Source organism: Sciurus vulgaris (genome assembly GCF_902686455.1).
Source record: "Sciurus vulgaris genome assembly, chromosome: 11".
In the NCBI taxonomy this organism is placed as follows: domain Eukaryota; kingdom Metazoa; phylum Chordata; class Mammalia; order Rodentia; family Sciuridae; genus Sciurus; species Sciurus vulgaris.
In genome coordinates, this window is record NC_136472.1 from 67,920,170 (window position 1) to 67,948,168 (window position 27,999).

Here is a 27,999-nt window from a genome sequence, read left to right on the forward strand (position 1 = left end):
TGTGTGTGTCTGTATATATATATATACATATATATATATACACACATACATGTTGTCTCAAAGATTATATTTATATATAAATACCTGGAGAAAGAGAGAAGGAGAGAGAGAGAGGTGTAAAATGCAATACATGGTACTCATGTTCTGTTCTTTGTGCTTGTGTCCAAATGACCCTGGGAAAATATTTAAATTTTACTTTTATCTTATGAGTTCTATAAAAGTTTATTTTTTCAAAAAGGATACATTTAATATCTACATCCTCCACCTTTACAAATTACTTGGAAAATAAATAAAAAGAAAGTAAATAATTTGTTTTAAATGAGGGCAGGCAGCCTTGGATGCATTTAAATTTCATAACAGATACACAATTGATAAATCATTTAAAAGAAAACCTTAGAATAAAAACTAAAAAGGGAATAAAATTTTTTAAAATATTTTAAATATACACTATTTTGTTCTTTTTACAAGTTGCAATCTCATTCCTTAAGTAGGATTCACAACCTCATTGACTAGAATTAAGGAAATCTGTTTATAAACAAATTAACTGGGGATCTCATGTATCCCAAACAGCATGGTATTTTTGTTGTTTTGTTTTGATAGTTAATTACTATAGAACCAAAAGTAAAGGAGGCAGGTATTAATCAATCGGGATTTGATGAACAGCACAGTTTTACCACATTCGTACGGATCTGCTTAGTCTTTACACCATAGACCAGTGGGTTTAGAAATGGAGGGACCAGCAGGTACATGCTAGAAAAGAGAATATGAATATAAGGAGGGATGTGAGAACCAAACCTATGTGTGAAGAAAGAGAACAAGGCCAGGAGGTAAAACTGGAGAAAGACAAAGATGTGAGCTATGCAGGTATTGAAGGCCTTAAGTCTAGCCTCCTTCTGGGACAACTGAAAAACTGTGACAAATATCTGGCTGTAGGAAAAAGTGATGAATGTGAGGTCAAACCCTGTAACAGTGAAGGCCACAAATAAACCATAGATTTTGTTGACCCTGATATTTCCTGCAGCTAGTTTCACGATGGCCATATGTTCACAGTAGGTGTGGGAGATGATTGTGGTGTGATAAAATGGAAGTCGATATTTTATCAGTACTAGACATGGGGCCACAAGAATGGCGGCCCTGAGTATTACAACAGTTCCTAGTTGAACAACCAGCTTGAGGGTAAAGATGGTGGCATGCCTTAGTGGATAACAGATGGCCACATACCGGTCCAGAGCCATGGCTAGCAGGATGCCTGACTCTATACCCTGGAATGTATGGAGGAGCCACATTTGAAACAAGCAAGAGTCAAAATAGATTTCTGACACATGAAACCAGAAGATTCCAAGCATCTTGGGCATAATGCTGCTAGCAAGTGCAATATCTGTGACTGCTAGCATGCCTATTAAAATATACATGGGCTCATGGAGGCTGGGTTCTGATTTGATGATAAACAGAAGCAAAGAATTTCCAATCATGGCCATGATATACATGGCACAGAATGGGATTCCAATCCAGCATTGTACAAACTCTAGACCTGGGATCCCAATTAGTGTCAAGACAGGAGGCATGAAGACTGTCACATTGGAATGGAACATTGTGCTCTTGAGCCTTGTGATGTGAACACAAGAAGTTTCTCAGTGTTATTGCTCTCTACTCTCTATTTTTATCCCAAATCATCGTTTGAGTCTCTCTGATATAGATAGAACTATAAGATCATACCATACACCTACTATTGAAGAGAAAAAACAGCTCCATAGAGACATATCACTGTTTTTAGAAAGGGCATCCACATGCACTGTGTCAGAGTAAGACGTTAAATGCAAGGTGGGTCCATTGGAAAATCACCTGGGTACCGGATTAAACTACTCATCTGTCTCCTATGTCCAGGCCATACCTGTGGAGATACACACAATAAAAAGAAAGTAAGAAAGAAAAAGAAAAAATATAGACTAATTTATTGGATTTTAAGTTTGCATTTTAATCAGAGTTTGGTGAGTCTCTGCACATCCCACATCAGCTACACCTCTAGTACTCTCTTCCCAATTGCCTGTAAGTGAGGAATGGTCATTTTGGTCTAGCAAAATCTTAGACTCTGGGCAGAAATTACCTTTAAAGTACTCATTGAAAGAGACAAGAGATATAAAGAATATACAAAAGCATAATATAGTCATATATCTATATGTGTTTACATCATCTGGAAGTTTTGCATCATTTTTGATCTCAGATATAAAAATTAATAGAAAATAATGGATAAAAATTAGATTTTTTAAACAGAGTCAATGTGCTTGAAAAGGAAGAAGGACAAAGACTTCAGGATAATAGAATTGATTCAGAAGAGGACTATAGAATGACTGAAGACAATTGAAGGACTTATCTTCTCTGATCACTGAATTTTCTCAAAAGCTGTGCACTCATATCTTATATGAATGTTGTCATTCAAGCATAAGGTACATGCCTATTATCCCAGCATTAGGAAGCTGAGATAGGAATATTACAGGTTGAAATCCAACCTTAGCAACTTAGCAAGACCCTGTCTTCAGTCAAAAAATTCTGAAAAATAGCAATTTAAAAATAAAGTATTTTGAATCAGGATTTCTGAAGTTATATACTAGAGAAATATTTATGATTTTATGAGAAATGGAACTAGGTTCTTTCTTCTTCTTCCTCAACAGTTTACAAAAGTTGTATTATGACAACAGGTTCAGGAATCACTTATTCTTATATTCAATATGAACAATAAGCCAGAAATTCAGAAATCAGATGTGATTAATGCTGCTGAACCTCCAGTGAAAGATTTAAGTTCATTATGCATTTCAGAGACACTAGTCAATTAACTCAGTCCTGTGATCTCCAAGGTTTGCAATTCTCAATTCTGTGACATTTTATAAGTTACTTTTTCTAATAGGAGCAACTTTTTTTCTCTGCAAATATAATCAGTTGGAATAACAATCCTCTTGGAGCAAGTACAGTGTCTGACTTATTGAAAAACAAAGAGGCAAAGTGCGAGCATTACCTGACAGGTACACATAGTGGGGTGTTGGGCAGGTGAACATGTAAGTACCTAGGTAGTTAAATGGAGCTATTGTAATTGGAAACACTGGTAGCAAAAAATTGTGGGGTGAGTTTAGGGATAGTGAGGCTTACACCGTAATTTTGTGAGATGGCTGAACTCTTACCAGGCACCTGCAGAGAACTGTCAGCTCTTCATATCACTGTCAGTCCTCACTCATCATTTTTCTCCTCTGTGGATTCCAGTCTCGGTCCCTTGAGTTTTGTGTTGTGTGCTCTGTGTCACAGAACACAGTTAATGTCATGATCTCTAATCCATTTGCTGTCAGGCTTATCTGCCAGTATGAACCTGTGGACATTCCTGGGATTGTTTCTCACACTTTTCTTTTGTGTGTGTCCATCCTCCAACAAAACTCATATTAAGCTCTGTAGCATTCTGAGAAACAGTATAGCTTTCCTGAGATTGAATTATAGAAGAAACATCTTGGCCACTGATTCTGATGTTCTCTATCAAGCGTGTGGAGATGAGGGAAGAGTTATAAACATGGCCTGAGGGATTTCCTCATCACTAGTTGGAGCCTTGAGGGAGTTAGTGGATTTCAAGTTAGTCCTTTAGGGTTTGAGCACTTTTAAAATACCTTTAATTGTTTCCACATTGGTAGAAATAAGTAGAAATCCCCTCACTTTCTCCTCTTTTATTCTATTCCCATTAGGATATTGCAAAGATATTTATATGCATAAGATTTATTCCTTTAAGTGGCTTTTCTGCTGTCCTTCCTTAACAAAAAAATCTGAAGTCCTCTTAAATGGTGACATGTTACTATGCCGATTCCACTCTATCTTTATAAATTTTTGTGATGCTTCCTTTCAGTAAAGCAAATATTTTTCTTTCTAAAAGAAAAATGTGTTCAAATTGATTTACCTCTACATCTTGTATTTACCTATTGTTTTTCTGTAGTCTCATTATTTCCAGTTTCATTTTATTGAAATCTTTTTTCAGTAAATTCAACAACATTACAGACATGATTAATTATAATAGACATGATTAATAGACAGTGGTTAATTATAATACACATTTACAATTCTTACCGTGTCATTTTATGTCACTTTTTTTATTCATCCCTCCCTTTCACCCTTTTCCTTGCTACTTTTCTTCCCACTTTCTTTCAAAAATCAGTTGTGATAGGCAGCTGTATGTGAGGGAATCATGCCGTGAGCTTTGGATGCAAACACACAAATGGCACAGTCTTCACTTATGAGTCCTATAAGTTAATATGCCATTCATCTTGAAAGTCTCTAAGAAATTTAAGAGTTTTTTTACCGTTGCTATCTACCTTTCTCCTTGAAGATTTTTCTCTAAGTATCTACACTTTCTTATATGTAGTTAACTAAGAGGTACTTGATGTAATGTGGGGACATTAGCAAATTTAGTAAGAATGGACAGTATTCACAATGGATTTCAGGGAGCATAAGAGAGGAGAATGAACACATAAGGCAGCTAATGTCCTCTTTCTGTGAAGAAAAGGAAAAGAATGGTATTGTTTTAGGTTGACTGGAATTGATTTTGAGGAGACATTGACATCTGTACTAATCCTCAACTTCATAAATCATAAATAATTTAGGCTACTTTCATTTCTTTGTCTTCTTGTGCTCTAAATTTCATTTAATTAAATTGTATTTTGAGCCCTATCACTCTAAACTTCATAAATTTGCTATTAATTCCATCTGCTCAAAATAATTTTTTTTATCAATTTCATATCCTCATTCTCATAACATTATTTCCAGCTCAGTTTTTTTCCTTCTTTTGCATACTTCAGCATCTCCAATCCAAATTTCAGTGTATGAGTACATTCTTTGAAAAATTGTCTCTTACCACATCATTTAGCTCCAGAGTAGACACAAGTTAATTAACTAATTAATTAATTTCAGCTTACATATAAAGTTTGGAAACACCTTCATTCATGGATCAGTACCTGTTTTAATGATTTTTTATTAATTACTACTCATTCTTTAATGGAACATTAATCTTAATCTGTTTCCCTGGAATGCATGGGTATGTATTCATTCTGAAGAACAGCCAATCTTACTTCCTAAATCTTTATCTGAGTAAACCTTGTTAAATCTATTTTTTCCCCTTTTTAAGGTAGAAAATTACATTTTAAAATATTGCAAAACTGATTAGTAAATAGAGTGTCTAATGTTAAATAGAACATCAGAAACATATTAATTTATTCCAGTGTTTTATTAGGTAGAACAGCATGATTAAACATCAGAACCTTATGTTCCTGACAGGATTACAATGACATGGTGAATTCTACTTCAGGGATTCATTTTTCTAACAGATAGAACTTGTTAATGAAATACCATCTTGTACCTACTATTTAGATCTCAATACCAGGAAATGATTGCTTCCTTTGCTCTCAATTATTTCCTTTTTCTCTTTGACCTGTAATTCATCCAGACTAATTTGATCTGAATATGTTCTCCTTAGTCTTTCCTTTTCCCTAACTGTCCCCCACCTTATGTTTCTACTCATCTCTAAGTGTATGTGTTTGTTTTACCAATTTGCATTTTATAATTTTGTTGTGATGTTGCTGTTTTTGTTGCTGTTACTTGTGCAGCTTACAGATTGGGTTGCCTGGGAAGCAAATTTAATGGGGAGATTGAAAAGTTTAATTAAAAATCAAGACTTGAATTAATATGGCTTGATGAAAATACAGAGAAAAATGTAGGAAGATGAGTAGATTTGCAGTCTTATTCAAGTTCTCAGTTATTTTTATAGAATGTTCTGAAGCTTAGTTGAAATTTAAAATGATCCTAAGGGTGCTAAGTCTTATGACCTCACATTAGTCACTGACTGCATCATTGTAGCAGAAAAGGCAAACATCCCAAATCTCTATCTTTAACTATCATAATGGATTAATGAAGCATACAGCTGGAGGCAGCCCAGTATAATCCAATGATGACCACTAAGTGGCCCTTTGTCTCCCTGTAGAATCATATGATGTCAGTGTCAAACTTTCATTCATGCACAGATATAGCTTGTCCATCAGTCAAAGTAGAGCTGCAAGGACCATTTGTAGTCTCTGTCTTTGCCATCATGTCTATGGAATTTATAGGTATATTATACAAACACCAAACTATTTAATAATAGTATCTGGAGGCCATCAAATTTTCATTCAGTCTTTCTATACTGGTTTATCCTTCTACACTGTCTTCTCTTTCAGAGAATACCCTCTTGTGGGAAATAATAAGCAATGAGAAAACATTTACACTTGGCTCTTACTCCCATAAACCCTTCAAATCCATCTAATCCAATGCCTTCTTAACTGTCCAATTTTTCTCCTCTCAATTCTCTGACTTGCTGGCCCAATACTTGCCACTTCTGTAAGACATGACATACTCCAATCATTGACACCTTAATCTCACACTAATTTTTTTTTTGTAAACAAACGGGGTACATCTTGTTTCTCTGTTTGTACATGAAGTAGGCGCATACCATTTGTGTAATCATACATTTACATAGGGTAATGGTGTTTGATTCATTCAGTTATTTTTTCCTTCCCCCCAGCCATCCCACCCCTCTTTTCCCTCTATACCGTCCCTCCTTCCTCCATTCTTGCCTCCCTCCCACCTCCCATTATGTATCATCATCCACTTATAAGCGAGATCATCGGTCTTTTGATTTTTGAGATTTTTGAGATTGTCTTATGTCACTTAGCATGATATTCTCCAATTTCATCCATTTGCCTGCAAATACCATAATTTTATTATTCTTTATGACTGAGAAATATTCCATTATGTTCATATATGTATATATATATATATCAATCACAGTTTCTTACTGAGAAATATTCCATTGTGTGTGTGTGTGTGTGTGTATATATATATATATATATCACAGTTTCTTTGTCCATTTATCAATTGAAGGACATCTAGGTTGGTTGCACAGTCTGGCTATTGTGAATTGAGCAGCTATGAACATTGATGTGGCTGCATCACTGTAGTATGCTGATTTTAATCCTTTGGGTATAGGCCAAGGAGTGGGATAGCTGGGTCAAATGGTGGTTCCAAGTTTTCTAAGCAATCTCCACACTGCTTTCCAGAGTGGCTGCATTAATTTGCAACCCCACCAGCCATGTATGAGTGTACCTTTTTCCCCACATGCTCAGCAACACCTATTGTTGCTTGTGTTCTTGATAATCGCCATTCTAATTGGGGTGAGATAGAATCTTAGGGTAGTTTTGATTAGCATTTCTCTTATTACTAGAGCTGTTGAACATTTTTTCATATATCTGCTGATTGCTTGTAGATCTTCTTCTGTGAAGTGTCTGTTCATTTCCTTTGCCCATTTGTTGATTGGATTATTTGTATTCTTCATGTAGAGTTTTTTGAGTTCTTTATGTATTCTGGAAATTAGCGCTCTATCTGAAGTATGAGTGGCAAAGATTTTCTCCCACTCTGTAGGCTCTCATTTCACATTACTTATAATTTCCTTTGCTGAGAGAAAGCTTTTTAGTTTGAATCTATCCCAGTTGTTGATTCTTGCTTTTATTTCTTGTGCTATGGGAGTCCTATTAAGGAAGTCTGATCCTAAGCCGACATGTTGAAGATTTGGACCTACTTTTCTTGTATAAGACTGAAGGGTGTCTGGTCTGATCCAAGGTCCTTGATCCATTTTGAGTTGAGTTTTGTGCAGGGTGAGAAATAGGGGTTTAATTTCATTCTGTTGCATATGGATTTCTAGTTTTCCCAGCACCATTTGTTGAAGAGGTTATGTTTTCTCTATTGCATATTTTTCTCCCCTTTGTCTAATATGAGAAAATTGTATTTATTTGGGTTTGTGTCCATGTCCTCTATTCTGTACCATTGATCTACCTGTCTATTTTGGTACCAATACCATGCTGTTTTTGTTACTATTGCTGTGTAGTATAGTTGAAGTTCTGGTATTGCGATACCCCGTTTCATTCTTCCTGCTAAGGATTGTTTTAGCTATTCTGGGTTTCTTATTCTTCCAGATGAATTTCATGATTGCATGCTCTATTTCTATGAGGTATGTCATTGGTACTTTAACTGGAATTGCAGTGAATCTGTATAGCACTTTTGGTAGTATGGTCATTCTGAAAATATTAATTCTGCCTATCCAAGAACATGGGAGATCTTTCCATCTTCCAAGGTTTACTTTAATTTCTTTCTTTAGTGTTCTGTAGTTCTCATTGTAGAGGTCTTTCACCTCTTTTTTTAGATTGATTCCCAAGTATTTTGTTTTTTATGGGATATTGTGAATGGGGTAGTTTTCCTAACTTCTCTTTCAGAAGATTCATCACTTATGTATAAAAATGCATTAGATTTATGAACATTGATCTTATATCCTGCTACTTTACTGAATTCACTTATGAGTTCTAAAAGTTTTCTGGTGGAATTTCCTGGTTCCTCTAAATATATAATCATGTCATCAGCAAATACGGATAGTTCGAATTCTTCTTTTCCTCTTCATATCCCTTTAATATATTTGGTGTTTCTAATTGCTGTGGCTAGAGTTTCAAGAACAATTTTGAATAGAAATGGTGAAAGAGGGCATCCCTGTCTTGTTCCAGTTTTTAGCGGGAATGCTCTCAGTTTCTCACCATTTAGAATGATATTGGCCATGGGCTTAGCATAGATAGCCTGTGCTAAGGAATGTTCCCACTACCCCAATTTTCTCTAGTGTTTTGAGCATGAAGGGATGCTGTGTTTTATCAAATGCTCGTTCTGCATCTATTGAAATAATCATGCGATTCTTAACATTAAGTCTGTTGATATGGTGAATGACATTTATTGATTTCTGGATGTTGAACCCACCTTGCATCCCTGGGATAAAACCCACTTCATCCTGGTGAACTATCTTTTTAATATAGTTTTTGTATGCGGTTTTCTAAAGTGTTGTTGAGAATTTTTGTATTGATGTTCATTAAGGATATTGGTCTGAAATTTTCTTTCCTTGATGTGTCTCTGTCTGGTTTAGGTATCAGGGTGATATTGACTTTATAGAATGAGTTTGGACTGGTTACCTCCTCTTTTATTTCATGGAATACTTTAAGGAGTATTGGAATGAGCTCTTCTTTAAAGGTTTTGTAGAACTCAGCTGAGAACCCATCTGGCCACATACTTTTCTTTGTTGGTAGGCTTCTATTTCATTACTTTAAATTGATCTATTTAAATTGTTTATGTCCTCCTGGTTCAGTTTAGGTAATTCATATGTCTCTAGAAATCTGTTGATGTCTTGGAGATTTTCTATTTTGTTGGAGTATAGGTTTTCAAAATTGCTTCTAATTATGTTTTGTATTTCACTCATGTCTGTTGTGATATTTCCTTGTTCATTCCAAATTTTAGTAATTTGAGTTTTTCTCTCCTCTTTGTTTTTGTGGCTAAGGGTTTATCAATTTTGTTTATTTTTTCAAGGAACCAACATCTTATTTTGTCAATTTTTGTATTGTTTCGTTTGTTTCAATTTTGTTGATTTCAGTTCTAATTTTAACTATTTCCTGTCTTCTACTACTTTTGGTCTTGCTCTATTCTTCTTCTAGGGCTTTGAGCTGTAGTGTTAGGTTGTTTGTTTGTTGATCTTTTTCTTCTTTTTTTGAATGCACTCCATGAAATAAATTTTTCTCCGAAGTCCTGCTTTCATAGTGTCCCAGAGACTTTGATATGATGTATCTTTGTTCTCATTTACCTCTAAATTTTTTTATTTCTCCCCTGTTGTCTTCTGTTATCCATTCATCATTCAATAGTGTATTATTTAATCTCCAGGTGTTGGAGTAGTTTCTGTTTTTCATTCTGTCATTTATTTCTAATTTTTATCCATTATGATCTGATAGAATACAAGGTTGTATATCTAGCTTCTTGTATTTGCAAACTGTAGCTTTGTGGCATCATATCTGGTCTATTTTAGAGAAGGATCCATGTGCTGCTGAGAAGAAAGTGTATTTGCTCTTCGTTGGAAGGTATATTCTATATATGTCCTTTAAGTCTTAATTATTGATTGTGTTATTGAGATCTATGGTTTATTTGATCAGTTTGTTTGGAAAACCTGTCCAGTGGGGAGAGAGTTGTGTTAAAGTCACCTAGTATTATTGTGTTGTGGTTATTTGATTCCGGGAATTGAGAAGGATTTGTTTGACGTACCTGAATGAGCCACTGTTTGGGGCATAGATGTTTATGATTGCTATATCTTGCTGATTTATGCTTCGGTTAAGCAGTATGAAATGTCCTTCTTTATCCCTTCTGGACTAACTTTGCCTTGAAGTCCACATTATCTGATATGAGGATGGATGCTCCTTCATTTTTGCTGAGTCCATGTGCATGGTATGTTTTTTCCATCCTTTCACCTTTAGTCTGTGGCTATCACTTTCTATGAGATGAGTCTCTTGCAGGCAGCATATTGTTGGATCTTTCTTTTTAATTCAATCTTCCAGTCTATGTCTTTTCATTGATGAGTTCAGGCCATGTCAGGATTATTATTGAGATATGATTTGTATTCCCAGTCATTTGGCTCATTTTCATTTTTTTTTTTTTTTTTTTGACACGACTTGGTTTCTCTTTTATTTGGCTATTCCTTTAGGCTAGTTCCTCCCTTTGCTGATTTACATTGTTGTTTTTCAACTCTTCCTCATGGAATATTTTGCTGAGAATATTCTGTAATGCTGGCTTTCTTTTTGTAAATTCTTTTAGCTTTTGTTTATCATGGAAGGATTTTATTTCGCCGTCAAATCCAAAGGTAAGTTTTGCTGGGTATAAGATCCTTGGTTGGCATCCATTTTCTTTCAGGGCTTGAAAAATGTTGTTCCAGGCCCTTCTAGCTTTTAGGGTCTAGGTTGAAAAATCTGCTGATATCAATATTGGTTTCCCCCTGAATGTAATGTTATTCTTTTCTCTCGCAGCCTTTAAAATTCTGTCTTTATTTTGTATGTTAGGTATTTTCAGTATAATGTGCCTTGGTGTGGGTCTGTTGTAATTTTGTGTATTTGGAGTCTTATAAGCCTCTTGTACTTGATTTTCCATTTCATTCTTCAGATTTGGGAAATTTTCTGATATTATTTCATTGAATAGGGTGTTCATTCCTTTGGCTTATTTCTCTGTGCTTTCCTCAATCCCAATAATTCTTATATTTTGCCTTTTCATGATATCCCATAATTCTTGTAGATTCTGTTCAGAATTTCTTACCATCTTCTCTGGTTGGTCAACTGATTTTTTCAAGATTAAATATTTTGCCTTCAATGTCTGAGGTTCTGTCTTCAGGTGTTCTATCCTATTGGTTATGCTTTCTATGGAGTTTTTAATTTGGTTTATTGTTTCCTTCATTTCAAGGATTTCTGTTTGTTTGTTTGTTTTTTCTTCAGTATCTCTAACACTTCATTGAAATGATCTTTTGCTTCCCGCATTTTCTCTTTTAACTGTTGAGTGGTGCGATCATTCAAAGCCCGCATTTGTTCTTTCATCTCATAATTTGCTTCTCTCATCATTTTAATTATGCACATTCTGAACTCCCTTTCTGACAATTCTTCTGCCATGCTGTCATTGGATTTTATTGCTGTACCATCTAGGTTTTTTTGGGACATGTTCTTCCCTTGTTTTCTCATATTGCTCAGGTATTCATCCCTCTAGTAATGAAACTCTGAGATATTGCAGATTTCCTCTATTGACTTAAGTGTAGCTGTAGATTTCTAATAACTCACCTCCTAGCCCTCAGTAGCCTGAAGTCTTGAAGGAACTTGATAAAGCAGTGCTCCACAAGGAAACTGCCCCTCTGGGAGTGGTGGCCTTCAGGTGGGGTACATTCCCTGCTAGTGGGCAGAGGTGCCTCCACTTGTTGACTGATGGTCAGCCAAAGGGGGACTAGACTGCAGGCTGGGGCATGGTGGCTGGTCTGGGCCAGTGCCTCTGGTTTTGATGCCCGGGTGAGAAAGCCTTACCCGGCAGGGAAGTCTGGTGCGGAAGACTCGCTGGGCAGTTCTCCTCAGAGAATTTCCTTTCGGTCCAGAACTACTGCCTGGGCTGGGCAGCCCTCCTGTGCAACATTCCCAGGGGTCTGGACCTACCTCTTGGGCCAGGGAGTCTCGACCTGTGAGTGAGTCTCTCGATAAGCTGCCCTCCTCTACAATGCTCCCAGTTGTCTGGGATTACCGCTTCAGCAGGGAGACTCACTAGGCAACTCTAATCCACAAAGTTCCCTGCATCTGGGACTACCGCCCTGTCCGGGGAGCATCACCCAGTGGGAGAGACTCACCGGACAGCTCTGAGTTGGTCCTGAGTCTCTCAATACCTCCTGTTCTTGCATCCTGGGTCCTGGAGCGACATGAAATACAGTCATCCTCTAGTCTGCCATCTTTTTTTAATCTCACATTAAATTGACCAGGTGCAATGCTAAAAATTCTACCATTGATCAAGTTTTTAATATCCTAGACCATTCCTAATTAAAAACAGTCATGCATTTTTAGGTTTCCATGCACTAATCAAACTAACTACTTCATGAATCAACCTTAAGGGTTTTCATTCTCTGCTATATGAGATCCATATATGACCATACAATCCTATATATAATTCATGTATGTGAGTAAATGGAAAGGTGTTACAAAATTGATGGATGACATAGGGATCAGGGGTACTGCTTCTGTAGATTGACTATGCTTACCAGGCATGTTTAGAGATCTATTTTTAATATACCATTTTCATCTTGTGCAGAAGTTTATAACTCATGGTTTGTGGCACAGTTCAAAAAAAGATGGGTATTCTTCCTATATTTTTCATTTGTGTTCCATGTTGAGAATCTATTTTAATATGGCAAAAAAAGGTGCATAATCCAATCCTTTTGAAAAAATGTATAATTTCCATCATAAATATCATAGTCCAGAAAGCTTGATTTCTGAATTATGATTCACCAACTGGGGCATGCCATTTCTGTCACATGATGCTTTTTCACTAACATGTCTAATACTATGGAAAATAGATCTCATATTTGACAAAGATGCTGCTTTTAGAACACCCTGAAGAGGCTTGAACAAAATTTCCTATCTGAATCATATTCAGTATTTGTGTCTCTTAACAAGTGTTTCTAGGTATAAAATATGCTTTATAATGAATTCAAAAGGCAAGAGTTGTGTGTTCTTCTTTGTGGTAGAAGGTGAAAGTTGCATTCACTTTTTTTCCTTAATTAGGGGATTGTTCAGTATACTCCTGTGCCCTGGCCCCATTTCTCAGCCATGGCCGTTTATTCAGAAATGACCAGTGAGATGTAATCAGGAATTTCAGAGAAGTCAAACAGACACACAGAGGCCAGGTGGAACATCTACCTCTAATGGAGATGATGACCCAGAGCTAGTAAAGCACATCTATCATACAGGTTTCGTCAAAAGGTTATTCAGGGGAATGTGTCAATCAAACAGACAATCTGAAGGATGCAGGACTGGCAAGACATTAGTGTTACCTTGCTATGCTCAAAATTCTCTATCCCTGGCAGTTGGTGCCTGAGCTCAAGGTCCTGACTGGCACTTGTGCAAGGAACCTCCTCAGGTCAGCCTGTCCACAGCGACTGGGTCATCTTTATTTGCACCTTTGCACAGGAAGTTACAGCACAATTGTAGCCATGAGGCAGTCAGAAATCATGGTTCAAGTCCCTGCTCTCCATAGTCCTGGGCATTTTATACCTAAATGATATGCTTATCTGATGAACTCCTGAGTTGTATATTTCACTAAGGTGCAAAAATGCCACCCATTCTCTTAAATCCAGTCAGATTTGTATGATATGTTTAATACAATGGTCAATGTAGTGGGCTGTGGGATACTGAGACAGTCCAGGTTTGTTCAATGACAGAAGGAACAAATGCTAACAAAGCTTTTCTATGTTAAGGTAAAGACATTGTCTTCTCTGTTTCACATGAATGTGAACTGTACCCCTTCTGTATGCCAGGTATCTATTTCTCTCAAACAAGATCGCAACCTGCAGATGAGGGGAGTTTAGTTTTCTGTGACTCTTCTTTACTCTTGCCATTAAGTCTTGGGCTGGAATTTAACTTTCTTTGTGTCCTCACTTCGGAGACATAAGACTTTTGATCTCTACCAATGAGAACTTAGGGATAACGCATTAAGTTTCTTAATTTTTTTTCTATACCTCTGTAAATCAATATTCTTTAGAGTACCATTAGGTTCATAGCAAAACACAGAAAATTTTCATATAACCCCCACATTAAAGCACACAAGGTTTTCCCCACTAACAATGCCCCATGGCAGAGTGGCTCATAGTGTAGTTGAAGGAGGCACCAAATGGAAGCATCATCAGCCTAAGTCCAGGATTTGCATTAGGTGCACTCCTGGAGTTGAGCATTCTGTGTACCCTGACAAATGTATAATGGCATGTATCTACCGCAACATCACACAGAATAGTTTCACTGACCTCAGAGTACTCTGTGCTCCACCTATTCATCCCTTCCTCCTAACAATTTGGAAATCCCTCAACTACATCCTATCTCCATGGACAAATAGCTGTTAATTATTAATAAATCACTTCAGCTTTTCATTATTTTTCTGGAGTACCAATGAAGCTTAATAATAACTCCGAAGTACTCAGGTCTTTTAGTTACTGTTTCCATAGATTTTTAAAATGTGTACCATGTCATACTTTTCTACCATTACAGTATTTCAGAACACTTGAAAATAGCCACAAATTGTGTGTATTGTATTGATGCTAGTTATGATTTCCCCATTTTATATCAGATTCCTGGATTTCTGCATTAGATAATACCTGAAACTAAAACTTTAAGATGAAAACAGTAAAAAAACTCCAAGATATTTGTCTGATTAATGATTTTTTTCATATGACAATGAAATCACACGCAAAAATTTGATTTCTTCTCTTGATGCTCTGTGTTCTTTATCACAGAGTTTTATCATTTTTGAAGTCACGGAGGGCAGAGCCAAAGTCAGAGAAGTAAGTTTTATTCTTTAGGCTATGTAGTCTCTTGAATCTGCCTCCAGGGACAAGTTGCTATTCTCTCACGTAGACAATATCTCCTGACTCTAGGAGTCTCAGTTCTTGACAACAAAACTATCCAGCTTCTCACTCATGTGAGTTATTATTCTCACTTTATCAATCTCAGAACCTTAGACTGTTTTGGTTTTGCTTTTGTTGATTCTATGCAGCAGAGCTTATTCATTTTCTTAAGTCTTCCCAAGTTTTATGGTGTTCTTTCTTTTGGTGTGTGTTTGAGGGGGGTCGTTTTTAACTAGCTGAAGGAGATTTAGTGGGTAAGCAGACAAAATAACATTAAAATTCCTTTCCATATTTTCTAAAGATATGACTCCGTGATGTTTTGAGTACCAAAATATTAATATTTAAAATGTATAGACCTCAGTTCCTGTTTAAGTATGACACTTGCTCTAAGATCTTAAGGAAGGTACTTTATTTGTAGATCCATTGCCTCTGAAATACAGATACTGTTACTCACATTTTCAAATACATAATCACATAATCACATACAATTATTGTAATGGCGTATATGTTTCACAACTGAATGCCTAAACCATAGTAGAAGAGAAAAACAACTACTTTGAAGTTAAATGTGGTTTGAAACCCAAATATTTTGATGCAGAGAAAAGAGAATTTGCACACTCTTGGTAGTAAAGTCAATTACTACAACCATTATGGAAAACAGTATGGCGGTCCATCAAATAATTAAAAAATATAACTGCCATGTGAATGAGAATTCCCAAATACTGCATATATATCCAAAGCAAAGCAAGTCAGAATGTTGACCAGACATCTGCATTTTCACTTTCATTTGTTCTCATCTGCAATACACATAAAATGGAAATAACCTAATTGTTCATCAACTGATGAAAGGACAAAATAATGGAATATTATTCAGCCAAGAGAGAATGAAGTAGTGTCATTTTTGGAAACCTGGAGAATGGAAATGGAAATCCTTACATTAAGTGAAATAGGCAAGGCAAAGAAAGAGCGGTGCCACATTATCTCACTCACAGGCGGGAGCTAGAGAAGTTGATGTCGTAGAAGGTGAGCAAATGTTGGTGGTTAGCAGAAGAGCAGGGCTGTGTGGGAGGTGGGGAGGGTGGGGCAACCCTGATCAATGGGTGGTAAGTTACAGTTTGATAGAAACAAGAAGTTGTGATGTGCTAAAGCACAGTAGGGGGACTGCAGATAATGATAGTGGATTGTACATTTTAAAAAACTGGAATAAAGTATTTAGAACTTATAGACAAATGATAAATGGTAGAGTGATAAAAATATTTAATCTATTTTAATCATTAGATAATATGTATACATACCAAAACATCACATAGCATCCTATAAATGTGCATAATTTTGTTATATTAGTTAAAAGTAAGTGAATAAAATAATAAACAAAAGATCATTGACTGCATGACTGATATGATCCTGCAATATGTGTAATCAGAAAAAATGAGATTACACTCCATTTATGTATGATCTATCAAAATGTATAAATGCATTCTACTGTCACATACAACCAATTAGAACAAATAAATAAATTTTCAAAAAGGTCATTGGATTATCCCCCACAAATCTATAATACAAGAAATTTTGAAATGAGACTTTAAAGTGAAAATCTACTAACATAAAATTGAAGTGACATATATAAACCATGGGATGGAAATCATATTTTACCAAGAGTCAAATTGTAAATATTTTTTATTTTCCTGTCCCTACATATTCCAAGTTATATAATCTCACTTGTGCTTTTTTTTTTTTTTTTTTTTTTTTTTTTTTAGCAAATAATCCTTTATAAATGCAAAAAACTTTGGCAACACATAAGACAAGTAAGAGGAGTTTACACGTTGTCATTTGTTAGCCTGTGCTCTCCATGAGGAGATAAACAACATTACAATGAAATTATAAGTTTTATTTGTTTTGCTGTTGAATTTCTTTGAAATGTTAAATTCTACATTTAATATTAGTTAGAGAGCATTGATCACTAGGATGTATAAGAAACTCAAAAAACTTCATACCAAAAAACAAATAAATCAAATGGGCTAAGGAAATGAACAGACACTTCACAGAAGAAAAAATACAATTGATCACAAATATATGAAAAATATTGAACATCTCTAGCAATTAGAGAATGCAAATCATAACAACTCTAATGTTTCATCTCACACCAGTCAGAATGGTAATCATCAAAAATACAAGCATTAATAAATGAGAACAAGGAATTGCGGAAAAATGTACACTCATGCATTGCTGTTGGGACTGTAAATTGGTGAACCTATTATGAAAAGCAGTATGGAGATTCCTCAGTAAACTTAGAATGGAATCACCATTTGACCAAATTATTCCACTCCTTGGCCTATACCCAAAGACTTAAAAATCATCACATTACAGTGGTGCAGCCACGTCAATATTTATAGCAGCTCAATTCACAATAGCCAACATCTGAATTCACAATAACCTTCAACAGAGGAATGGATAAAGAAATTGTGGTATATATACACAATGGAATATTACTCAGCCTTAAAGAAGAATAAAATTATGGTTTTATCAGGTATACGAATGGAGCTTGCTAATATCAGTCTTGGCGAAATAAGCCAATTCCCAAAAACCAAAGGTGGAGTGTTTTTCCTGCCCATTAAAAGTCCATTATTTTAGCTACTTGTTCAGGATATTCAGGTAAATATCCTGAAGAGCTTGAAAATACTGGGTAGGAATGACTTAGCAAAAAGCTATTTGTTATACCCCATCATGAAATGATATAAAAATAGTGAAAGAATAACAAAACAACAAATTCTATGGGACTCACTAACTTGATGCAGGAGAAATTTAGAGAGAAAAGACTGGAAATGTTCTTGGGTTGAGAATTACTGGACTGGATGGCAAAAGACAACCTGGGGAAGCACTTTGTATGCACAAATATGCACTTCTAAAAGAAAGAGGAAAGATTACTTTAGCTATTGAAAACAATACTGGAATTTGGATCTTTTCTCTATGAATGTACCCTGAACCATTCTTGTCACCTACCATTCCTGTTCTGACTTGTGGCAGTTACCAACATCTAGAAGTTTAAAGAAATGTAAAGACCTACGTCCAGCTTTCTGAAAGGTCTGTTATATCAGGGAGCTCTTCACTTCCTCTCATGTGTGATGTCACCATTTGATTTCTGCCTCAAGCTTTTCAGTGACAAAAAATTCCTTTATGTTTTCTGAGATACTGTCACACTGCAGAACCTCACATAATTAACTCCAAACTGCCTCCCTCTTAATTTTTCACAAAAGTTCTAAATCTACATTCCCACAATAGGAATTTCAATGGAACATAGCAGTGAATTATACAAAATCTGAGGCTAGTCTAGATAGTTCAGATCCTGATTCTGCCAGTGAATAGCTTTCATGTCCTTGAGCCAGTTTTGAAAGTAAGTTTCAATGTCACCATTGGTAACAACTAGGGTACAGAAATACATTAGAGGATGACTGTGAAAATCAAATGGTATAATTTCAAGTTCTTAGAAAGAATTATGAATGTATTGTTCTCTTGTATAACACCAGCTCTTAGCCCACAGAAACTTACTCTCTCCTTCTCAAAAAACAATCAGATATTTGAAGAGTGAGATTTATGAATCCCCTCCAGTCTAAGCATGCATAGTCTCCTGACCTTTCACCAAACAAGCTTTACATTCATATACTAATCTAGTTCTGAAAAGATCTACAACCTGTCAGACTTTATAATTTGTTCCCCCTGTTTTTTATTAGTTGTTTGAGAAATATTTGGGAAACCATGCATTACTAGGAGACAAAATTTTTCTAGGTTGAAACTCTCAAATATAAGACATTTGCTTTTTTATCTCCTGCCTTCATATGGGGTCACATGGGGTATGTGTTCTTTTGGAAACAAATCCTCCATTTCCCCACTCACATTGCAGAATCTCAAGCCCACAGGCTTACCAGGGACTATCCACTGAAACAGAAGTAGGACCTATAGAGCAGAATCTTTTGGATGTTTCAGGCAGTGAAGGATCAGGATTTTAACTATATTCCGCCCTTGTGGAATTCAATTTCTCTAATCCTTTGTGATGATTAAGGTCTCCCTATTGTGAGGGAGAAAGTGAAAGCATACCACGGTTCAGAACTTAGAAGATTCCTTGTCTCATAGGGGTTCTGTGTCCATTTTTTGTTTGCTTGTTGGTTGGTTTTTCCTCAAATTCAGATATCTCTTTGAAACTTGGAACCGAAATAACTGGAGGAACTTTACATAGAGGGAAATGAGAAGGGGAAGTATGAGAAATGGTGGAATAAGACATCATTACCCTATGTCCACGTGTGATTACACAAAAGGTGTGAATCTACATCATGTACAACCATAGAAATGGAATGATGCACCCCATCTGTGTACCATGAATCAAAATGCAGTCTGTAAAAATTAAAAAAAAATTATAAAAATAAAACTTAAAAAAGTAAAAAATAAATAAACAATGGCACTTATTACAAAACTAATGAGCCATAAAGGGAAATAGAAACAGTTTCAGATCCTCAGATTAATCTGTGTATATCCTTGCTGACTGAGAAAAGGAAGGAATATTTTCAAATCCAATTCCAGTGTGAATAACAGTGATTTTCTTATTAGGCCCATGAAACGGATTGGCATTAGAAAGTGCACCACGTGACCCCCAAATCCTTTGAGGTTCCAGAATTCTTTTACTTGAATTTGGGTGACATAATTCTTTCCTGCATCCAACCATCCCTCACCCTGTTGATATTGCTATGTTCACAATTGACCTAAAGAAAGGTCTCTTCTCTAATATTATTGTCAATTATTATATCTCTAAGTTCATACCTGATATTGCAGCCTCTATTTGCTTAGTTGAAGGAAGAATATGGACCTCCCACGAAAAATGAACTAAAATTTAGAGAGTCCCTTGGAACCGTGGAGATGGGGTGAGCTTCTTGCTCAGTATTTGACAGTTATACATAAAAAAGCACCCAATGTGGGATTTATTGTCCATGGAAGTGCTAAACATTGGTGGATTTAGGGCATTTTGTACTCTGATATGTTCTTCCAAGAGCAAAGGAGTTTTAGCTCCAAGGTTGAAAATAGTGACAACTGGAACCAGTGAGAAGTAACCTTGGTGCCTTTTCCCCATGGCCACATTTTAACCTCCAGCCAGACAGTCTTCAGCATAATTGACTCCTCCAGATGTGTACTTTTTAAAGTCAGAGGCTCCTGGGGCGTAGGTGTGGGGGTGGAGTTGGGTCAACTATGAAGCTGATTCATATTTGTATTTCATTTGGGTGCAAATACCTGGCTTTTATTTTATTTTATTTTATTTATTTATTTATTTATTTTGCGGTGCTGGGGATAAAACTCAAGGTCCTGTGCTTGTAAGGCAAGCACTTTACCAACTGAGCTATCTCACCAGCCCTTATTTTATTTTTTGAAATGCTTATTGAGTTTAACAAAGTCTTGGTGACTGATGTTGTTTTGTCTTAAAAGTCCAAGTTTCTGACTTTTCCGACTACTGTGCAGCAGTTGTGTGTTTAACATGCTGTAGCTTTTACTCCTTTTGGGGAACATATGAATAGGAAATGTTGATGTAGACTCTAAACTGTGATTTTCTTGTAACTATTTTGAAATGGTGCGTTTTTCTAAAGTTTTTTATACTTGCACAGAATATTGCTGTTGGTTACTTTTTTTTTAAGGAAAAAATAATCTGAAAAATATTAAAGACTTCCAAATAACAAATAAACAAAATGTCAACACAGAAAACATAACTGATTCTAGTGATGAAGTCAGAAAGATTTCAGACATGTTGCTCAGTGTAAGAAGAATAAGTTTATTGAAGGGATAGGATAAGGGAAAGGACACACTCTTAAGGGAGGAAAGTGGGTCTTCTCAGAGAGGAGAGAGATAATGTGCCTCTCCTACACTCCAATTGCATTGGGGATCCCAGGGAAGCTTCCAGAGAGTCCCTCACAGGTCTACCTCTTGACTTTTGATTGACAGCAGGTGACATCAGACTTCCCAGGCCCACTGCCATGACAACTCTATGTCACCTTGGCCCAGACTGACCAGTTCTAATTTGATTCTTAGATATTTTCACAGGTTTTATAGTTAGGAGGAATTTTCCTTCTCTTCCAGAATCTGGTCTGTGAGAAGGGTCATAAAATTCTCTCACTTAGGTAACTTGGGTTCCTCTTACCAACATGATTTCCTGCCTGCATTTCCTTGCAGATGGCAGATAACAGGTAGTTTTTTGAGGAATATGACATATCCTATCCATTTAGGCCAGGGAGGACTGCAAGTAAGTTGCTTTTTGGCAAAATAAAGCATGTGGGGGTCAGCACCGTGGGCCCATTTTATAGAATTACTCTCTTAACCTCATGTTGGCAACCATCTTTATCTGTCTGCCACCTAACATTTTCACCAGGTCCCAATAATACTTTGAGTGCCTCCTTACTCTCTGGGAAGGCATTTTATTTTCAAATTACTTTCTATTTTTCTTGCCCAAACCACAGTAGCAGATCTTCAAAAGAGCTCTTACCTCTTTTAGCAAACAAACTTACTGGTAATCCAAGACTTTGAAAGGAATGTTACTCATCACCACTCTTTGGTCACTACTTGTCATTTATATCAATGGACAGCGGTAGGAAACACACAGAAATAGATGCGCGCATGCAATGATAGAACTAGTTTGATGTTCGCATATCTATTAAAAATAAAGAATCCATACAGCTCCAATGACAAATTCAAATCCTGGAAGTTCATTTTAGTGTCAAACATTTTTATAAAAGCAACTCTCCAGTAGTATGGAAATTATTATTATTTTTTTAGTTGTTAATGGACTTTTTATTTTATTCATTTATTTATATGTGGTGCTGAGAATCGAATCCAGTTCCTCACACATGCTAGGCAAGAGCTCTACCACTGAGCCAGAACCTCAGCCCCCTGGAAATTATTTTTAGTTATCCTCAACATTTCTCATTTCTTCAAGCCTAAAATAACCACCAAGAAAGTTGTATATTTCTAGTCACTATCAATATGAAAAGCAAACATAACAAATGCTCAGTATTTGTTTAATTAGAATTATATATTTTTATGCTTTCATTAGTTCTTTTTATGTATACTACCTTTTGTAACTATATAATGTCAGCAAAATGTTTGGATCTTACGCTTATACTCTAGCATATTGTATTCGCTATTCCTTCAGGAGAGAGAGCTTTTTCTTAAACAGAAATATTCTCCAAATGTCCCTTTCCTCCTCTGCAGAAGAAGCACTGTTTCAAATTTCTACTTTGGATAAGTTTTGTATGTTTTAGAACATTATACAAATAAAAGATCAATGGACATGCACCAAAGTTTCAAGGTAGTCTTTCAAAACTGAATAGGTTAGATGAAAATCAGAAAAACGAGGACGTTCCATGCATTATTGCTCCCTGGCATGAAAGTCAAGGATAACAGTGAAAAGAATCAACTACTGCCCCTGCTAGTTAAATAATTGCCAGTGTTAATCCTTCCTCCTTTTTGAAATCACTCTTACTAGGAAAAACCAGTAGCCTGCTGGAAGGCCTCTTGTGCAATCTTGAGGAACGTCCCTTGAAAATAAAAGTTTTTTATCCATCAGATTTATAAATGAAAGGGCTGGGGATTTAGCTCAGTTGGTAGAGTGCTTGCCTCCCAAGCATGTGGCTCTGGGTTCAATCCTTAGTACTGCAAAAATAAATAAACAAACAATCAAAGAAACAAATAAATAAAAATAAAGTAACCAGATTTAGAAATGAAGAAAGAAAAGGGACACAAATTTTAAAATAAGTGAAGGAGACAAAACAATATTTCATGGAAAGGGTATAAAAATCAAAAAGAAACCTCACAATATGAATAACTCATTCTTTGTTAAATGTCAATTACAGGAGAATCATATTTCACCTATTAGATTGTTAAATGATAAATATGTTGATAGTGATCAGTATTATTGAAAATCAATGAAAACAAGTTATTTCAGTTTTGAAACTGACCAAATATCTTTGGAAGTTAATTTTGAGATTACTATTGAAAATTGGTATTTATAAAATACGTTTTTCTCTCTCGATTTATGTTTAATAATATATGCTATAATTGTCTTGATCCATCACATGAACTGGTCTAACATCCTAGTTATCCACTTATCCTTGCAGTAACCCATTTTTTTTATCTTTTTTATTTTTAAGTCTCAGTTTGAAACTGGTCCTGACAAGTTTAAGACATTCAGGATCCTTTCAGCAATCAGGCTCTAGACTAGATTTTTGTGGAATGCCAAATATTTTGTAGGTTCACATGCTATTTCTATGTCACTCTTATATTTTCACATATGTTTAGGATGATTGTTAGAGCTAGCTCAATTTCAACACTTTTCCAAGTATGCTTAGAACCACAGAGGACCACCCGTATCTGATCTACTGCCTATTTTTATGTAACACTCACTGGCTAAAATGACTTTTCCAGCTGAACATTTGAATCACTCATAGAGAAATTGTAACTTCCATCTGCACTTAAGCTAGCAAATGCTCTGCATAAAAAATGATTTGCATTCTTCTACTTAATATACCTGTGTTAGAGGTAATACTCCATACTTATTTTTGAATTTCATGAACAAAATATTTTGAAAATGTTTTCTTCTTTTATAAATATTTAGATACTATTCTTAAGTTTGACTCCATGCCTAAGCTTGAGCTACTTTACAGTTGACCTTTCACTTAAAAGTTTTCTGAATCCTGATGACAACATTAATTCTAATGCTGTATTTCTTCTTTTTGTTATAAAAAACTTCCCCTGTCGATAATCCAATCTAAAAAAAACTCTATTAAACGTTGATGTTTGTCTCAAAGATTCTCCAAACATAGCTTTCATTTATTGCAATATAATCTTCAGCAGGCACTGTTATTTGATAAAATAGTCTGGTGCATAAAACCAACCAGAGTATCCACCAGCTCTGTGACATAGAATCCAATATTTCTTACATATGCGCTGATTTTTATCTGGTAAATCAATTCATGGATATCAGCACACATGTATTTTACTTTTTTTCAAAAACAATCCATGACTTAGGTTCTCAGGAAACATCAACTAGCTCCAAGCTCTCAGACCATGTGTCTCACAAAATGAACACATTTTATTTCACGTGTTCATTAATAAAATATCCCTGATTCATTTGAAAGCATACTATTTTACATCTGCTGAGAGGGTATGCTGTCATATTTCCAGCAGACACATACATAAATGAATGATAAACCCTCCACTGACACATTCTATTTGATGAAGGACCAACAGATAATCAATGTTGCACAACATTAATGACCATTTGTTAATGTTCGTATTTTTCCAGTCTCCCCAAATTGTAATTTACAATCTAAATATCTGAAAAATCTGTGCAATTAACTTAAACTACAGTCTCTATTTGAAATCTCCTCTATTATCTACCTGATTTGGAATGCCTTCACTATCTTGGTTATTCATTTATCATTTCCTAAGAATCACAACACCTAAGTAATAACCAAAACTCTCTCTTCTCCCTTTCCTATTTTTCCCTCCTTTGAGATCCTTTCTCAAAATAAAAAAAAAATAAAGACTGGGAATGCAGCACTATGGTAAAGCTCCCCTGAGTTGAATCTGGTGGTCCCTCCATACACCCCAAGTATATATTTACATATATAATATACAAAATATGTGCATACATATATAAACACATAAATGTATGTATATATATATATATATATCTGTAGGTCTGTATTATGCATATGTATATATATGTACATGTATGTGTGTGTGTGTGTGTGTAGTCTCAAAGATTATATTTATATATAAATACCTGGAGAAAGAGAGAGGAGAAGAGAGAGAGAGGTGTAAAATGCAATACATGGTCTGCTTGTGTCCAAATGACCCTGAGAAAATATTTAAATTTTAGTTTACCCTGTGAGATCTATAAAAGTTTATTTTTTCTAAAAAGATACATTTAATATCTACTTCCCCCACTTTTACAAATTACTTGGACAATAAATGAAAAGAGAGTAAATAAATTATTTTAAATGAAGGCAGGATACTACCACAAGTGCTATACAGATTCAATGCAATTCTAATTAATTTCCCAATGATGTACCTTACAGAAATAGAGCAAGCAATTATGAAATTCATCTGGAAGAATAAGACCCAGAATAGCTAAAGCAAGCCTCAGTAGAAAGAGCAAAGCAGGGGGTACCGCAATACCAGACCTTCAACTCTATCAGAAAGCAATAGTAACAAAAATGGCATGGTATTGGTACCAAAATAGACAGGCAGATCAATGGTACAGAATAGAGGACATAGATACAAACCCAAATAAACACAATTTTCTCATACTAGACAAAGGTTCCAAAAATATGCAATGGAGAAAAGATAGCCTCTTCAACAAATGGTGCTGGGAAAACTGGAAAACCATATGCAACAGAATGAAATTAAACCCCTATCTCTCACAAAACTCAACTCAAAATGGATCAAGGACCTCAGAATCAGACCAGAGACCCTGCATCTTATAGAAGAAAAAGTAGGTCCAAACCTTCAACTTGTTGGCTTAGGATCAGACTTCCTTAACAGGATTCCCATAGCACAAGAAATAAAAGCAAGAATCAACAACTGGGATAGATTCAAACTAAAAAGCTTTCTCTCAGCAAGAGAAACTATCAGTAATGTGAAGACAGAGCCTATAGAGTGGGAGAATATCTTTGTCACTCATACTTCAGATAGAGCGCTAATTTCCAGAATATATAAAGAACTCAAAAAACTCTACACCAAGAATACAAATAATCCAATCAACAAATGGGCTAAGGAAATGAACAGACACTTCTCAGAAGATCTATAAGCAATCAACAGATATATGAAAAAATGTTCAACATCTCTAGTAATAAGAGAAATGCAAATCAAAACTACCTGAAGATTTCATCTCACCCCAATTAGAATGGCGATTATCAAAAACACAAGCAACAATTGGTGTTGGAGAGGATGTGGGGGAAAAGGTACACTCATACATTGCTGGTGGGGTTGCAAATTAATGCAGCCACTCTGGAAAGCATTATGGAGATTCCTCAGAAATCTTGGAATGGAACCAGCATTTGATCCAGCTATCCCACTCCTTGGCCTATACCCAAAGGACTTAAAATCAGCATACTACAGAGATACAGCCACATCAATGTTCATTGCTGCTCAATTCACTATAGCCAGTTTGTAGAACCAAACTAGATGCCCTTCAGTTGATGAATGGATAAAGAAACTGTGGCATATATATATAACGGAATATTACTCCGCCATAAAGAATGATAAAATTATGGCATTTGCCAGCAAATGGATGAAATTGGATGAAATTAGAATATCATGCTAAGTGAGATAAGCCAATCTCAAAATATTAAAGGACGAATGATCTCGCTGATATGCGGATGATGACATATAATGGGGGGTGGGAGGTGTTAGCGTTAGGGTTAGGGTTAGGTTTAGGGTTAGGGTTAAGGAGGGTGGCAAGGATGGAGGAAGGGAGGACTGTATAGAGGGAAAAGAGGGGTGGGAGGGGTGGAGGGGAAAGAAAAAATAACAGAATGAATCAAACAACATTACCCTATGTAAATTTATGATTACACAAATGGTATGCCTTGACTCCATGTACAAACAGAAACAACATGTATCCCATTTGTTTACAATAAAAAAAAATGAGGGCAGGAATCCTTGGATGCATTTAAATTTCATAATAGATACACAATTCATAAATCATTATAAAAGAAAACCTTAGAATAAAAACTAAAGAAGGGACTAAAATTTTTTAAAAATATTTTAAATATTTTAAATATTCACTATGTTGTTCTTTTTCCAAGTCTCAATCTCACTCCTTAAGTAGGATTCACAACCTCATTGACTAGAATTAAGGAAATCTGTTTATAAACAAATTAACTGGGGAACTCATGTATCTCAAACAATATGGTACTTTTGTTGTTTTGTTTTGATATATAATTACTATTGAACCAAAAGTAAAGAAGGCAGGTATTAATCAATCGGGATTTGATGAACAGCACAGTTTTACCACATTCGTACGGATCTGCTTGGTCTTTACACCATAGACCAGTGGGTTTAGAAATGGAGGGACCAGCAGGTACATGCTAGAAAAGAGAATATGGATATATGTGGGGATGTGAGAACCAAACCTATGTGTGAAGAAAGAAAAAAAAGCCAGGAGGTAAAACTGGAGAAAGACAAAGATGTGAGCTATGCAGGTATTGAAGGCCTTAAGTCTAGCCTCCTTCTGGGACAAGTGAAAAACTGTGACAAATATCTGGCTGTAGGAAAAAGTGATGAATGTGAGGTCAAACCCTATAACAGTGAAGGCCACAAACAAACCATAGATTTTGTTGACCTTAATATTTTCTGCAGCTAGTTTCACAACGGCCATATGTTCACAGTAGGTGTGGGAGATGATTGTGGTGTGATAAAATTGAAGCCGATACTTTATCAGAAAAATGCATGGGGCTGAAAGAATGGTGGCCCTGAGTATTACAACAGTTCCTAGTTGAACAACCAGCTTGTAGGTAAAGATGGTGGCATGTCTTAGTGGATAACAGATGGCCACATACCGGTCCAGAGCCATGGCTAGCAGGATGCCTGACTCTATACACTGAAATGTATGGAGGAGCCACATTTGAAACAAGCAAGAGTCAAAATAGATTTCTGACACATGAAACCAGAAGATTCCAAGCATCTTGGGCATAATGCTGGTATCAATGACAATATCTGTGACTCCTAACATGCCTATAAAAATGTACATAGGTTCATGGAGGCTAGGCTCTGTTTTGATGATAAACAGAAGCAAAGAATTTCCAATCATGGCCATGATATACATGGCACAGAATGGGATTCCAATCCAGCACTGCACAGACTCTAGGCCTGGGATCCCAATTAGTGTCAAGACAGGAGGCATGAAGACTGTCACATTGGATAAGAACATCGTG

General features: G+C 35.8%; 1 protein-coding gene across 1 annotated transcript; it reads right to left on the minus strand.

Moving 5' to 3' along the window:
- Positions 1-641: 641 nt before the first annotated feature.
- Positions 642-27,995, minus strand: LOC306639861 (olfactory receptor 52A1-like; the record flags this gene model as incomplete). The annotated part of the gene is made up of 2 exons (XM_079103555.1): positions 642-1,396; positions 27,800-27,995. 2 exons carry the CDS (start codon positions 27,993-27,995, stop codon positions 642-644), a joined length of 951 nt encoding a protein of 316 aa, XP_078959681.1.
- Between the last annotated feature and the right edge of the window lie 4 nt (positions 27,996-27,999).